This window comes from Hemiscyllium ocellatum, chromosome 12, assembly GCF_020745735.1.
Source record: "Hemiscyllium ocellatum isolate sHemOce1 chromosome 12, sHemOce1.pat.X.cur, whole genome shotgun sequence".
Taxonomy (NCBI): Eukaryota; Metazoa; Chordata; class Chondrichthyes; order Orectolobiformes; family Hemiscylliidae; genus Hemiscyllium; species Hemiscyllium ocellatum.
In genome coordinates this window covers 76,519,169-76,533,849 of record NC_083412.1, presented here as the reverse complement: position 1 = coordinate 76,533,849, position 14,681 = coordinate 76,519,169, and the positions used below count along the sequence as shown (strand labels likewise).

The window sequence follows — 14,681 nt, the reverse complement described above, 5'->3', positions numbered from 1 at the left end:
AGTATGGTGAGTACATTGCTTGTTGTGGAACATGCTTTTGATATGGTCCACTCGTCGTTGGGACATCTGGCCTGCATATTTGGCATCGAACCTGCACTGAAATTCTATATTGCATTACTTTTGTGGAGTAGGCAGCGTGTCTTTTTGGTTTGACAACACTATCCTGTTAGTAGCAAACACCACTCATGCTGCTGCAGATATTTTGTAATTAACCTGTTCAGAGATGTTACTACACACCTCTTGAAGCCAGGCAGGCCTCTGTCACTCAGAGGTAGGGATGATACCACTGAATCCCAAGAGCGCAATGTTGCAATAGTAGCAGAGTGAAGCAGCTTCATGTGTCGCTGAACCTTTTGAGATAAGTTAGGATAAGGTTTTCTCCTTGAACTTGTATTCTTACAAAATAGCTCCAAATGACTTTTTTCAGTAATGCAAAAAGTAAATATGTAAACTTGATGCTATGTAAGTGATCTAATTGTTCACCTCTATTTTGACTTGATTTACTTCTTTTTTTCTGCCCTTGGTATGTCTATTATGGTATCTCTGTAGACACATTTTCATTTTTTTTCCCCTCATAAGGTCCAGGGGCACCTGTCAGTCCAGGGTTAGCTAGAAAAGAAATGGAAGGTAATTTTGTTTATGATACAACATAAGTTTATTATGTTAGAATTAAATGAAAGAATTACGTTTGTTAGAAGTATCTATTAGAAATAATTTTTTTGCATGCATAGAGCTTGATATTGACTTAGTTTGCACGTGGGACTTTGTGGCTTGTGTTAGCTAAGTTTCACACTCATTTGAATGGAATCTTTACAGTCTTTTCATGAAAGTAGAACATATTACTTCAGATAGAAACTATATATTCACGTTTCTGGAAGGTTGTTTGAAATGTAATTGTCAAAGATTGTATTACGCTGTAGCGCCATAGATGTATAACTCTGATTTCATTCTCTCATTTTCTATGTTTCCCATGCCTTCCCTTTCTTTCTCATTGATTCACAGCCTCCAGCCTCAATCTCTTCCTCAGATTCCGTTTCTTTCTTCTGCAGCTATTTAATCTGAGTAAAGCCAATAGATAATGCTGTGGCTGAGATATTGAGCTGTGAATCACTGATCGCATAGCAATTGACTAAGATTGCAGGAAGTAGTATTCTCATTTGACTACAATATTGAGAAAAAAAATTCAAAAATGGTGGAGTGAAATATTCAATTGTTCAATTGAGAAGTGCAATAATTTTATACCTTAGGTAAGCTTCATTACACTTACAATTTAACATTGTGTCTAGCAAAACCTGACAATTGAATTGGATAGGCAGATGTCAAAGGTGCCATCAGTTCAAAGCTGATTTAAAAAGCATTTGATGTTACCCCATATTTACTTTTTCTCTATAGGCCGTGTCCAGCCTTCTCCACAAGCAACCGTTAATTCAGCTAGTACTGGAACCGGTGCTGCATCTAGACCGGTACGTTCATTAGAATTTGGCTGAGAAAACATATAAATACTGTTGTGCTTTCATCTTAACCAGAGGGGAGAAATTCATTGATATTTTTGCAATTGTAATATAGTGCAAATAATTTAAAGCTCTTAGTTACATATCAATTTTCCTTTATTAGAGCATACCACCACGTGCTGGGGTTATCAGTGCGCCAGCAAATGTACCTATCAAGCAGTCAGAAGCTCAGAGCAAAACTCCAGAACAGTTAAAAGGTCAGTATTATCGATTTATGTTAAAGGAAAATCGTTTCTCAAGTGTTTTTAATGGCTGTGTTTCCAGTTGCTTCATCACTTCTTCTACTCTTAAGTTATGAAATAGTAATAATTTACATTCATCTAGTGCCTTTAAAATGGCTGAAGATACTTTTCTGAGATGTCAGTTGGTGGGATGGAGAGGGAGAGGTGGAGAACAATTATGGTTTGGTGCCAAGAATTATGAGGGGTTGGAGGAAATGACCAAAATGGTAGTCAAAAAGATGGATTTTGCAAAAGAGGGAAGTACAGTGTAGGAATTTAATGATATTCAAAAGATATGGCCAAAGACCCAACCAGTGGTGAAAGCAGAGAGAGGAAAGAATAGACAAATGGCTGTAGTCTGACAGTAAAGGATTTTGGGGGGATTATAAGGCTGAGGAGGTTATGAAGAGAGGGTTAGAATGAGTGACAGTTAAGCACAACACAATGGTACAGCATGCAAGCAAACTGTTGGATCAATTGGAGTTTATTGAAAATTGGTTACTATTAAGAATTTTTTAAAATTGAGTTTTGAGGGAATGAAAAGATTCCAGTGATGGAGGAATTGAGGAAAGTGTGGAGGTGAATAGTGCATTAGTAATCGGCAACATATGAAGTTGGTAGCTCAGTTGACATTCAGGTATGATGTTGGCGATTTGTGTAGTCTTTTGCAGCCCAGCCAAGCAGTTAGAGAAGGATCAATTATAGCACAGGAATTGAGTGCTAACTGTACAATTTCTTGTCTGTGCTCCTTTGCTGGACATAATGGTTGTTTCTGTTAAATTATTGAGTAGCTGTTACATACATACAAATGCATGAACAAGAAATAAGTGTAAGTAATTAGGTCCTTTGGCCTTCTCTATCATTCAATAAGATAATGATTGATCTAATTTTAACCTTAACTCTACACTCCAACATATCTCATGATCTTTCATTCCCTTGGTAACAAATCTATTTACCTTTGCCTTAAAAAATGCTTTGGAACTTGCCACCTTCCTAACCACACTGTTCCTATATGGCTGCAATATTGACTCCTACTCAACAATGCAGATAATTGTTCATTAAGTCTTGTACATACAAAGCAAGGCAAATCTAACCCAGCCTGTAACTACTCAATCAGTCTATTCTCAATCAGCGGGGAAGTGATAGAAGGAGTCATTAACAGTGCTATCAAGTAGCACATAGGAGAAAGTGAGGACTGCAGATGTTGGAGATCAGAGTCAAGAGTGTGGTGCTGGAAAAGCACAGCAGGTCAAGCAGCATCTGAGGAGCAGAATTGACGTTTTGAGCATAAGATCTTCATCAGGAATGAGGCTTATGGACCAAGGGGATTGAGAGATAAATGAGAGGGGATGGGGCTGCGGGAAATGTAGCTTAGTATTTCGTGATTATACAAACTAAAGTTAGAACTCCATGAGGAATAAATTCCAATTTAGTTTTTCTTAAGTATTTTTTGCTGAATATTCTGAGAGGTTACTATAATCTTGTGACTCTCTCTCTTTAATTGTATCAGCTAATACAGGTACACAATCCTTATCCAAAATCCTTGGAGCCAGTTGTTTTTCGGATTTCAGAATAAATAACATTTTCACGGTGAAATAAAAATTTACCAAACAGCAGATGCACGTGTGAATAGTACGAGCACTGAGACACATTTGACACCTACCAGTGCTGGTCCACGCCGCCACGACACCATCTGAATGACTGGGTTTGAGTGGGTGTGGACTTGGGTCACCTGTTTGCACACCAAAATGACGCTCCATGCTCCATTAAAACATTTTGGAGTTCGGATGAAGGATTGAAGCAGCTCCTCTCCCCCAACTAAATGGTGCCAGGCTGCATTTAAAAACATGAAAATTATGTTAAAAGTCGCATACCAGGTTGTAGTCCAACAGGTTTATTTGGATTCTGTTTCACTGTTACCTGATGAAGGAGTAGCGCTCCGAAAGCTAGTGCTTCCAAATAAACCTGTTGGACTATAACCTGGTGTTGTGTGATTTTTAACTTTGTACATCCCAGTTGAACACTGGCACATCCAAATCATGAAAATTATGAAACGACTTCCAAAGTTGGAACATCCAGGAAATGTAACAAGCTCTCTCTTGAAGTTTTGAATCAATGTGACCTAATCATTTTGTCTTTCAGGATCAATGCTCTTGCCAGAACCACTCAAGCCAAAACTTGCTACTCCACTTCCACTGCAACCTCCCCCACTTAGTTCGCAGAAACTACAGGAGCCTCTTAAACCCGTTGGTTTGAAACCTATTTCTCAGACTCCACCTCCTTCTCTTAGCTTAGATCATCTAGCACCTCAGGCTCCACCTCGCAGCAAATCTGCCCAGAACCTGCCAATAGAACCTGCCACTGCAGAGCAGGTAAGTTATGGTGGTAGCTATTAAATAACAGAGCTTTTGTGTATTTGTAAAGAGTGTATAAATGAAAAAAAAACGGTTTTGCTTAGAACATTCATGCATGCACTTTGCCATTTTGTAAAATGTCTCTGATACCATATGATTACCACATGAACTGAAAAGCCAATGAACTAATTTGTTTCCTATTTCCTTTGAATCAACTTAGCAAACAGAACCTGTATCTTACCCAGTATGCCAGTTTTCAAGATGAAGGAAAGGCTATGATGTCTTTCCTTCAAGTCTCCCCTGTATCCATGTTACTGGACCCATGTGTGGTCCCAGGAGTAGCATGAGTGGAAAGTGTGCTTGATGCCACTGGTGTGAGAGAGACATCCATTTTAGTATCTGGGCCTAGCCTGCCAATTACACTTGGCATGGTTCAAATTGAAAAATAAGGATTAGATTGATTTGAGGAGGATATTGGCCCATTCACTGGACACCTGAAACTTTCAGCTCTAACTAAAACAGTATTGGTAGGTTGGGATGATCCACCTTGGACAGGGGAGGTCCCAGATTTGGTGGAAATTGGAAGAGCACTCTGGTTCCTCTATTTCCCAAAGAAATCTTCACAACATTCAAGGTAATCTTCTTTTGGACATCTTTGGCTGGCCCAGCTCTATGCAACCTACTGTCTTCATAATTAAAATCACTTTGGCTCCAATTATTCAAATAAGGGACCAAAAATATTAACATTAGGCTCATGCATACATGGTTGACTCTTCAAAATATCAGGGAGTTGAATTGGTTGTGTGCCGAGAACAATGAGAATAGATCGATTAAATATTTACTGCTGTTTCACTTATGCTTGCTCCATTGTTGTACGTAGTGATTAAAATCAGGCTATTCTGCCAGCAGACTACTAGGGCCATCAAAATTATCTCTTTAGGACTTGCCTATAATTCTGCTACAAAAGCAAATTACTACAAAAGTTGGGCCTAGCAACACACACAGGAGTTTATACGCCTCCTTCAGGTTCTGAACTCCTTCATCAGCAATGTTTTTTATTATTCTGTTGCCTTTGTTTTTATCTGTTTTTCATCCATGTTTCAGCATTTTCAAGATGACTTCAGTGAACTGGTTCTCAAGTTAACATAAATTGATTATAACTTGCAGTTGGAGGATTCATTATGTGGTTTAAAATATGCTAGCCTTCCAAGTGGAGCAACTGAATTCAAATATAAAAAAACAAACAAAAATTAAAAACTTGAAAATATTCAGCAGGTCAGATCAGCACTGCAAGTAGTTAGAAATTTATTTAGATTTCAGAAAGGTTCAAATATGAAGGGCAGTAAAAGAATAAAAGTCTGCACGTTGGTTCAAATTACAGTTGTTGGTGTAGGGCTAGAGTGGCACTAAGGTAGGAGACAACTAAAGAAATGAAGGTACATCTAGATTAAATGCAATAGACTGAACAGCTGGTGACCAAAAGCAAAAATGAGCAACAAGAAACTGAAACCAAAGCATGCAAATAATATGGAAACAAAATGGAGGCAGCAGCTGAGCAATGTGGATTAGTTTTGATCTAAAACTTGATCCTTGCTTTCTTCCTGAATTGGTTAATCTGGAATGAAACAACAACAATGGTAGTACACGTTAGCCCAATATGCCAGTGTTCCACACAGATCACCTATACCTTCCTTAATATCACCCTGTCAGTGTTTCCTTCTCCTTTCACTTCATTAACTTTCCCTTAAATACCTTTCTATTTATGTTAACCATTCCATATGGTGGCTAATTACACTCACTGGATAAAGACATTTCTCTAAGCTACTTATTGAATTTAGTAAATAACCTATATTGATGATCCCTAAATTTGAACTACCTCTCCCCAGTTGTATCCCTTTAATAATGTATGGCTTTGTTGGCTTGTGTTGCTACTTGTAACAATTTCTGCATCTGTGTAAGTACCATCTGTAGTGTCTGTGTCTTTATCCCATTGAAATGCACTTCTAAATTCTTGGTGGCCTGCTTATTTCTCCTATCAAGAGTCTTTTTACTGGTTATAAATTGCATCTTTTCAACATTTTGTATTTAATGTGCACCACAGTGACATGAATAAGGATCCATTCTGGCTTATGTTCTAAAGATTCAGCATTTGGAAAAATTAAACCAAACAAAACATTAGTGTTAGTGAACTTGCTGTCCAATAGTTAAACTTCTACTTATTGCTTTTCTCTTTTCTGATATTTACTATCTCTTTCTCACAAGCAGGAGCAACCATCAGGGTGAAAGGTATTGAATTAATTTACAATTTTCTATGTAATTCCAATAACTCATTTTATTCCACTACGTTGATGTATACACTTAAAGTCTTGTACATCAGTGATTTTGACAGTCTTGTAAAATACACTTTTCCTCATTTTGCAACGTAACTACCATGTCTTTTATTTTACTCATTGTATAGCATCTAAATATAAAAATCATTTTTTTTTGAGTTTACAGTTGGATATGGAAATGATTTTATAGACACTTTCCAGGAGCAAGAAAAGTGGTGTATTGCTACTCATGTTTGAGATTTGTTAACGTTGAAGCTTAGTTGAAAAAAATTCAATGATTAACAATTCCCACATAGCTTTTTAGATGTGTTAACAATAAATCAATTATTCTTTTTCCTTAAATGATATCAGATCATGCCCCTGAACTCCTAAGTTTTTTCTATGTCTGCAACTTCAAGTATTGAAGCTGCATTGCTTGCCAAATAATATGAAGTTCAAAAATAATCTTAAGATTGTAGTACAATTTAATTCATTCATTATCTTTGGATCCATCCTGAAAGGTAGTATCCTTGTATGTGTGCTATGCTAACCAGCATATAGTGTTCTGGCCCTCTAAACAACAATGTTCTAAATTGTCTATGTCTGTGGCTCCACTTGATTGCTTCCCAACTGTATCAGTTTTGTCTAGAAATCATTTTTACTAGTAACTTGATAAGTATAGAATTGGGATACTAATTCAGTAATTTTATTCAATACTAATCAAGAAGGACAAATCTGATATCTTAAGCAGTACTTTTTACTCAAAATCAATATAACTGAGTATCTCCTATACAACACCTTTTCAATCACTACTGGAACAGTCACTATGTTACATTCCATATTTTTCTTTCTGCATAATTGTATGCTTTACTCCGAATGTTAATGTTTAGGCAAAATCTTTCTGTGCTTTGAAAGTTTTCCTTTTTTCCCTCCCACTTCTTGGTTAAAGGTTTTGGTCTTCTCTTAAGCTGACAGGATGTAAGTTTGCTGTGTATGTGAAAGATTTCCAGATTGAAAATACATGATTCAGTTTATTCTGCAGTATGTACTGCATATTATGGTGGTTAATTTCAGAATTGTTAGTTGGTATCATTTAGAGAGAGGGAAAGAGAATAGTAAACTAAAGAGAAAGGGTAGCATGATCAAATGAGAGTGCAGTTGACCAATAATATACTGGAACATAATACAAATCACCATAGGGATGAGCCAAACAAATTGTAGACTTACACTTGTTTGTCTAATTTGATGACAGCTTTGATTTGTATGGTGCCTTTACATAGTAAAATATCCTAATATTTGTTGTGGTTCTGTTCGCCGAGCTGGGAGTTTTTGTTGCAAACGTTTCGGCCCCTTTCTAGGTGGCATCCTCAGTGCTTGGGAGCCTCCTGTGAAGCGCTTCTGTGCTGATTCCTCCGGCATTTATACTGGTTTGAATCTGCCGCTTCCGGTTGTCAGTTGCTGTCCGCTGCAGTGGCCGGTATATAGGGTCTAGGTCGATGTGTCTGTTGATAGAATTTGTGGATGTGACAACCAGAAGCGGCAGATTCAAACCACTATAAATGCCGGAGGAATCAGCACAGAAGCGCTTCACAGGAGGCTCCCAAGCACTGAGGATGTCACCTAGAAAGGGGACGAAACGTTTGCAACAAAAACTCCCAACTCGGCGAACAGAACCACAACAACGAGCACCTGAGCTACAAATCTTCTCACAAACTTTATCCCAATATTTTTCACAGGGATGTTTTCAAACGATATTTGAGCTGATCCACATGAGACATCAGGGCAGATGGTCAAAGGTTTGGTTAAAGTAATAGATTCTAAGAAGCATCTTAAACAAAACAGTAGACAGTTAAAAAAAAAGGAATTTAAATGTTTAAGATCTTGTCAGCTGAATTCATAGCTGACAATGGTGGTTCAATTGAGGTGGAGTCCTTGGGGGAAATCTAGATGTAATGATGCAAGACTAAAAAGGGAATCAATTGCAGGCAGATATCTGACTGTGACTACATACATGGGAAGGAATCCAGTTCAGGCAATCCCACCCATTGGAACCTTGATAACCCAGCAGACAGGTTGTGATATAGGTGAATAGTTTACCACAGCCATGTAAGATGTCATTTTACCATTTGATGTCAGCACAGGAACAGAAACCTGTTCAGATGGTTGCAAACTTGGAATTTCAGGAAAAATGGGTACGAGCTTGAAAACTTAACAGAACTTGAGAGTGAAAAGGCTTGAGGATATGGCCATAGTTTCCATGGAATGTGGTTCAAGGATTGGAGTGTGGTGATGAAGGTTCTATTGTTTTAAAAAGAACAACCAACAGTTAACATTTTTAGATATTGTAAGATTCTGGGAGGGAAGTCAGGTGGTCAGTAGTTTGTGCAAATAGGGTCAAAGGAACAGGAAGCAGATCATCAGAGATGAGATGAGCTCGAAGAGAGCAGGAGGAGTTAGAGGAAAGATACTTAAGCAAAGGGGAAGTTTTTAATGGAGAACTTTGGTTGGAGACTAGGTTGATGCTGGTTAAGGGCAGGTAATGAAGTGGCATGGGCTTTTACGTGAATTGTCTTAAATTTGGTAATAAAGAAGTCAATTAAACTTTGAACTTCCTTGAGTGAGCATGGAGGGGGCCTAGGAACATTTAAGATGACATCTTTGCAATAGAGATGACAGCTGGATCATGGAATGTGAGAAGTTTTTGTAGGGTGCACAGGATTCAACAGTGCTTTATGTGCTGCATAAACATTTATGGCACAATCCTGCTTAGGCATTCAAGGCTTACCTCTTGAGAAATTCTGTATTTTTAATGGGCACAAAGGAGCTGGTTATGATTCAAAATGTTGCAGTGAATGAAAGGCAAAAGTGCATTGCATAAAATCTATTTCCTTCTGTGTCTGAATATGAAAGGAACTCTTAACCCCACCAATCTGGGGAAGTAAGAAATTAAAAATTGCTTTTGTAGAAGGACCACTTGAAATGGCAATGGTTGAGTGTGTGGCTGTGAATGTAGGTAAGTGAGTTTTTGAGGGTGTAGCAATTAAGGTCTGATATGAAGGTAGAAGAGAGATGCCATAAATTAAAATGACACCAAGAAGGAAAATTGGAAAGCAGTGAAGATAGCTCAGAGAACCTTACTGTAATGCTTTGACTGGGCGGAGAGATATGAGGCATTTAAAAGGAGGAACAAGAAGGGTGAAACAGTTCCAAAATTATTTTTATCTTGGGTAATATTATATTTTTGTTTCTCTTTGCAGCTAAAAGCCAGTATTAATGGAGTTAAAAATGGAGGACCATCTAACATTGACCCTTTTGTTGATCTTTCACTTGACCGGTTTGTTGATCCTTGGACAAAGACTCCGTTATCAAGTGGAAACACTAGGTTGCAACCAGCATATGCTTGTGTATCTCCTACTTTGCGCCAACAACAATCCATTCAACCCATTGTGTCATCACAAGCTAATTGCATGCCATTAGTACCTCCCATCCCTCCCAGAAGTAAATCACAGGAGAGCTTTCAAGTCTCTCCCAGTCATTTGAATTGTCTGGCTGATGGCAATACTTCCAGCACAAACCCTTTCACTCGAAAAACTGGTTATAATCCATTTAGGACTGATGCTCAAAACTCTATACAAAGACCTGCTGCTGCATCACAAACATCTGTGCAAACAAGTAGTAGTTACCCTGTCTTTTCCACCACTAATGCAGGGATTGGCGAAGCTGCCTTTTCGTCAAATCCATTTACTGCCAACAATATCTGTCAGAGTAAACCTGCTACAAGTAGCAAAATGCAAACTAGTGGATGGGTGACCTTTGAAGACGATGATTTTTCTCAAAAAGATAGAACTTTGCCAACTGTTGCAAAAGAAATTGACCGCCAGGATGCTTGGAATAACAGTGTTCGCAACTTGTCATTGCAGAATACACAAAAATTATTTCCAAATTCAGATTTTGGGTTTGGCAATGACTGGAATACAAGTAACAAAGCAACTGGTGCATCAGTACCTGTACCGTTTCGAAGAGCACCACCACCTATACCTTTGAGATCAAATGTCATCATCCCAATCTTGCCACTCAATTCAGAGACACTTGACTCTGTAACAAAGCAGGACTTCACTGAAAGATGAGATGTGGTCCAACAAGGTCGGAAGGCTAACTTTTAAAAAAAAAAATTACTTGTAATTTGACTGCTTTATCGGGGCTTTATATGTGCAATATGTTGTGTATAAAATGCCAAACGTTTGGCATCTGCTATACAAGAAGTTCAACATTCGTGTTTAAAAAAATGGTAATAATTTTGTATGGTCAGCAAATTATTTGATGTATTTTAAAGGGTGTAGATTTGAAATCCACCATTTCCTGAATGTGATATCAACCAATTAATGGTCTTTTGTGAATTGATCTGGTGTAAAATGCAATTAAAATGTCATGCAAGGAAGAACAGTAATGATATGAAATTATGCTGGTTAATGCAGCACTGTTGTTCTCCGAACTGTCCAAGAAATTTAAATTCAATCTGACTTGCTATCAGTTACAATTTAACTAACCAGTGTTAAATGTGGTGATTAGGCTAGTTATTTTAAGAATATTTGCATAATTTTTATCTTTTATGCCAAGTTAGTTCACATTATCCAATTTTGTATTACATCAAAACTTCCAAAATACTTTAATTTATTCACTTAAAATCAAAGATTTGTGTTGGGCTTTTGGTAAAACTTTACAATGGATGCAGCCATCCAACATATGCAGTACTCTTTTATTTTTTTTCCTTATTCCCATTCATGCTACTATTTACCATGACACACTGTGCTCCTTATCAAAGTTGGGGGCAGGCTTTATATTGACACTTGTTACCAATACTGTTCACTAAGAGTAAAGCTGTTTAACTTGTTTACACAATTGTTTGACTCAATCACTAAGTTGTAGCCATTGACTGTTCTAATGATATCAAAGTTTCAAATTGGTGTTGTGGACAAACATCAGACTATTCAATGAATTGAGTTGTATTTGCTGTCAAGCCCAGTGTGTTTGATAACCACTATGGGATGCATCTCCCTTTAGGTAATGCACTGTCTTTTGAGCAATGTGGTCTGAGTTCTATTAATGGGATGGAAATGTGTTCATCCTCACTTTAGGGGATCTTGGGTAAATTTGGGTAATGTCTATCTACTTCCAAGAAGGCACAGTACAACATAATAATACACATTATATTTGCACCTTTGCTGGAGAATGGCTGTTAGAGGAAGTGTGCAAATAACTGTTTGTTTTTACAAGTTGGGTTAAAGCATGTGGTATTTTTTGGGTAGAAAATGGAGGAAGTTCATAAACTGTTTAGGAGGGTGGCTGGACTTGATCTTGACATCTCATCCCTGGAATGACCTTTGTCTTTATGAGCACAAAAACATTTAGTGAATTCTAGTCATAACAAGAATTTAACAGTATTCATCAGCAGGTTTACCTGGTTAATAAAATACTAACTGCTAATCACTCAGTCAGTTGCTATGATTAAATTATGCATCATATTAGTCATTCCTTAATGGTCTACTTGCATTAACTTGGTACATCTTCCAGAATCAAACTTCTTCAGCTGCCTAAAGTTAATTACATGTCTTTCTAAAAGCTTTGATTTTAAAAAAATTAAAGCTAACATGCAATTAATCCACTCTTTTTTTTAACCTGGTCTAGAAGGAGCAGACCACCATATAATAATCTCCCTGGGTCACTAGTTATCTTAAGTCAAACCATTCCTAGCACCAGCATCCTCTTTGAAAAGCACACTTAGTTTTCCCCTCTTTTCCCCATCTTCAGACCCCACCCACCCACCAAATCTACTCTCAACCCAAAGTTATTTATCTGTAATGTATTTCCATTTATAGAACGTATTCATACCCGATCATATGACTAGTTAAATCAGATATTGATTTATAGAAAAATGTATTCTGTAAAAATGTATGCAACTATATAAACCAAGGTTATGACAGCAGATTAGCAACAAGGCTATTGAATAATAGACCAGAATTTTTTTTCAGGAGGAACAGTAAATATTCCAAATTGCTCTTCAAATTTGACATAAGCATGGACATCTCACATTGTTTAAAAGCTTACTACGTTCTCCATTTGTTTGACATAAATGCTAATTTGTAAGGCTATTGCTGCAATTGTGTTAGTGCATTAAACTATATGTCACTGTGCATGATTTTGTTCAGATGCAATACTTACAAAATCTTAAACTGTCATTAAGCGTTTTGATTTTAAAATGTTGATCTGAAAACAGGGAGGTAATTCTTTTGGTCTGTTTCAAAACTGTCCTCCATTATTGTCTTTTATTGAGCTAGCTCAACTGCACTAATACATGAAAGTTAATAGGTTCTTTCATTGATCAGAAAGCGAATAATATGAAATAATGCTGAAACAGTGAAACAAAATCTTGCAGCCTTGCCATAGTTAGTGTATTGGCTAAATTCTCACTACTGACATCTTCAGGGCATTATTATAATGCTTTTGCTGCTGCTCTTTTTGCCTGTGGTGCAGTGGGAAATCACTGTTTAAATATTCCTTTCATGCCACATCAACTAATATACTTCTACATGTAAATGGTGTTCAAGCGTATAACTTTTCATTTTGGTATCCAGTTTTAAGATGTTCAGTGTGAAAACATGATGTCACTGTGTAAATTTCCAATTTGTAACTGTTGAGCTTACTGCTGACATCTGTGGCTTATGAAGGACTGCAGCAAATATGTAATTTTGCAACACCTCAAATTGTATACAAGACCTAACTGCAATTTGTCAATGTGGTAATCTGGCTGTTTATGGTTTTTATAGGTCCTCTGATCTTTAAAATGTTTATTAATGTGTATCTATAATCCTACAGGTTGTTTGTTATATTCAGTGAACAACATGTCTTAATCTTTTCCCGAAGACTGCTGTATTGAGATTAATGTGTGCATAACAAATTTGTACATATCCTGTGATGTCCAAGTTGTATCTTAATTCAATAAACATAGCCGTATCCTATTTTTTTGCAGCTTGGTATTATTATGTTAAGGACAGTGATGTATCTAATCTTAATTTTTCTGTAGATGAGTGAGCTCAAAGAACAAACTCCGCTGACAGGTCTGGAGTTGTTACATGCTGTTGATTAGATACACAGATTCTCAGTTTCACTGAGCTGGGCTTGAATGTGAGATTAGAGAACAGGATGGGAGAGCTTTGCTCAACAATTGGACTGCAGCAGGCAAATTGCAAATATGTGAATGGTTCACAAGACTTCCCATGTTCTCCTCCTTTCTTCCTACGCCACAACCACCATCAAAATCAGAACTATATGAATCATGGGCCACAGTTGTAGCTACAGGCTATCCTGTAGAAATATTTGTAGCATATTTCTTTTAAAAAATCCAATCCAAGGCATCTAGGGTTGAACAGTAAACTGTTCAGAGACTACAAACGTGTTTGTTTTGAAAAGTTTGAGATGGCTAATATTCTATCATAATCAAGGTATCTGTGTGGGACTTCTGACAAAAGGATGTACCCATCAAAACATGGACTTGCACATTAGACTGGACTATGAATATGTAATGACCAACCAGTCCTACAGCAGTTTCCCTTTCTCATTACGTGATTTGTTAAAACTTAGTGTTGGATGTAAAAACCGAAAGCATTGTGGATGCTGAAAATCAGAAACAAAAACAAATTGCTGGAAAAGCTCAGCAGGCATGGCAGCATCTGTGTACAGAAAGCAGAGTTAATGTTCGGGGTAGAGTGACACTTCCTCAGAACATTGGATGTGAAACTTGGTGAACAAAAGCTTGAATATGGTATTTGGTGTTTTTTTTTCCTCTGTGTGTAGAACCACCATTTCAAGTGGGACAACACATCTATCCTGGGACAGGCTAAGCAAAGACATGCCAGAGCATTCCTAGAGGCCTGACACTCCAACCACAATGCCATAAACAAACACACAGATCTGGATACCATCTATCAACCCCTCAGAAAATGAACAGGAAATGACATCACCACAAACCCCCACAAACCCCATCCAGGACAAACTTATAAATGGAAAGCAGGAGACAACAGCTTCGCTTCACTTGGAGATCACCACTGATGATGTTACCTAGCCAGGTAACGAAACATCTGGATATTAAACCTACAGCTCAGCGAGCAAACCTACACCCTAAACTTCAACCTGAGCTACAAACCTTCACAAACCTTGCAATTTATCAAGAGTCCATTCACTTCTCATTGAAGCTGATAATATGCTTTATGTAAAACCTTTCCTTAATTC

The 14,681-nt window shown here is 37.4% G+C and overlaps 1 protein-coding gene across 4 annotated transcripts in view; it reads left to right on the top strand.

The window, feature by feature from the left end:
* The window catches only part of synj1 (synaptojanin 1), a 105,481-nt gene extending 92,110 nt beyond the window's left edge, over window positions 1–13,371 (top strand). For 2 of the 4 annotated variants that reach the window (XM_060833723.1, XM_060833722.1), the window contains 5 exons: window positions 580–627; window positions 1,393–1,463; window positions 1,615–1,708; window positions 3,875–4,104; window positions 9,653–13,371. In XM_060833723.1, coding sequence (XP_060689706.1) covers window positions 580–627; window positions 1,393–1,463; window positions 1,615–1,708; window positions 3,875–4,104; window positions 9,653–10,522 — 1,313 coding nt within the window. In that variant the 3' untranslated portion in view covers window positions 10,523–13,371. The remainder of the gene's footprint in view (window positions 1–579; window positions 628–1,392; window positions 1,464–1,614; window positions 1,709–3,874; window positions 4,105–9,652) is intronic. The other 2 variants (XM_060833725.1, XM_060833724.1) reach the window with 1 other exon arrangement.
* The last annotated feature ends 1,310 nt before the right edge of the window (window positions 13,372–14,681 follow it).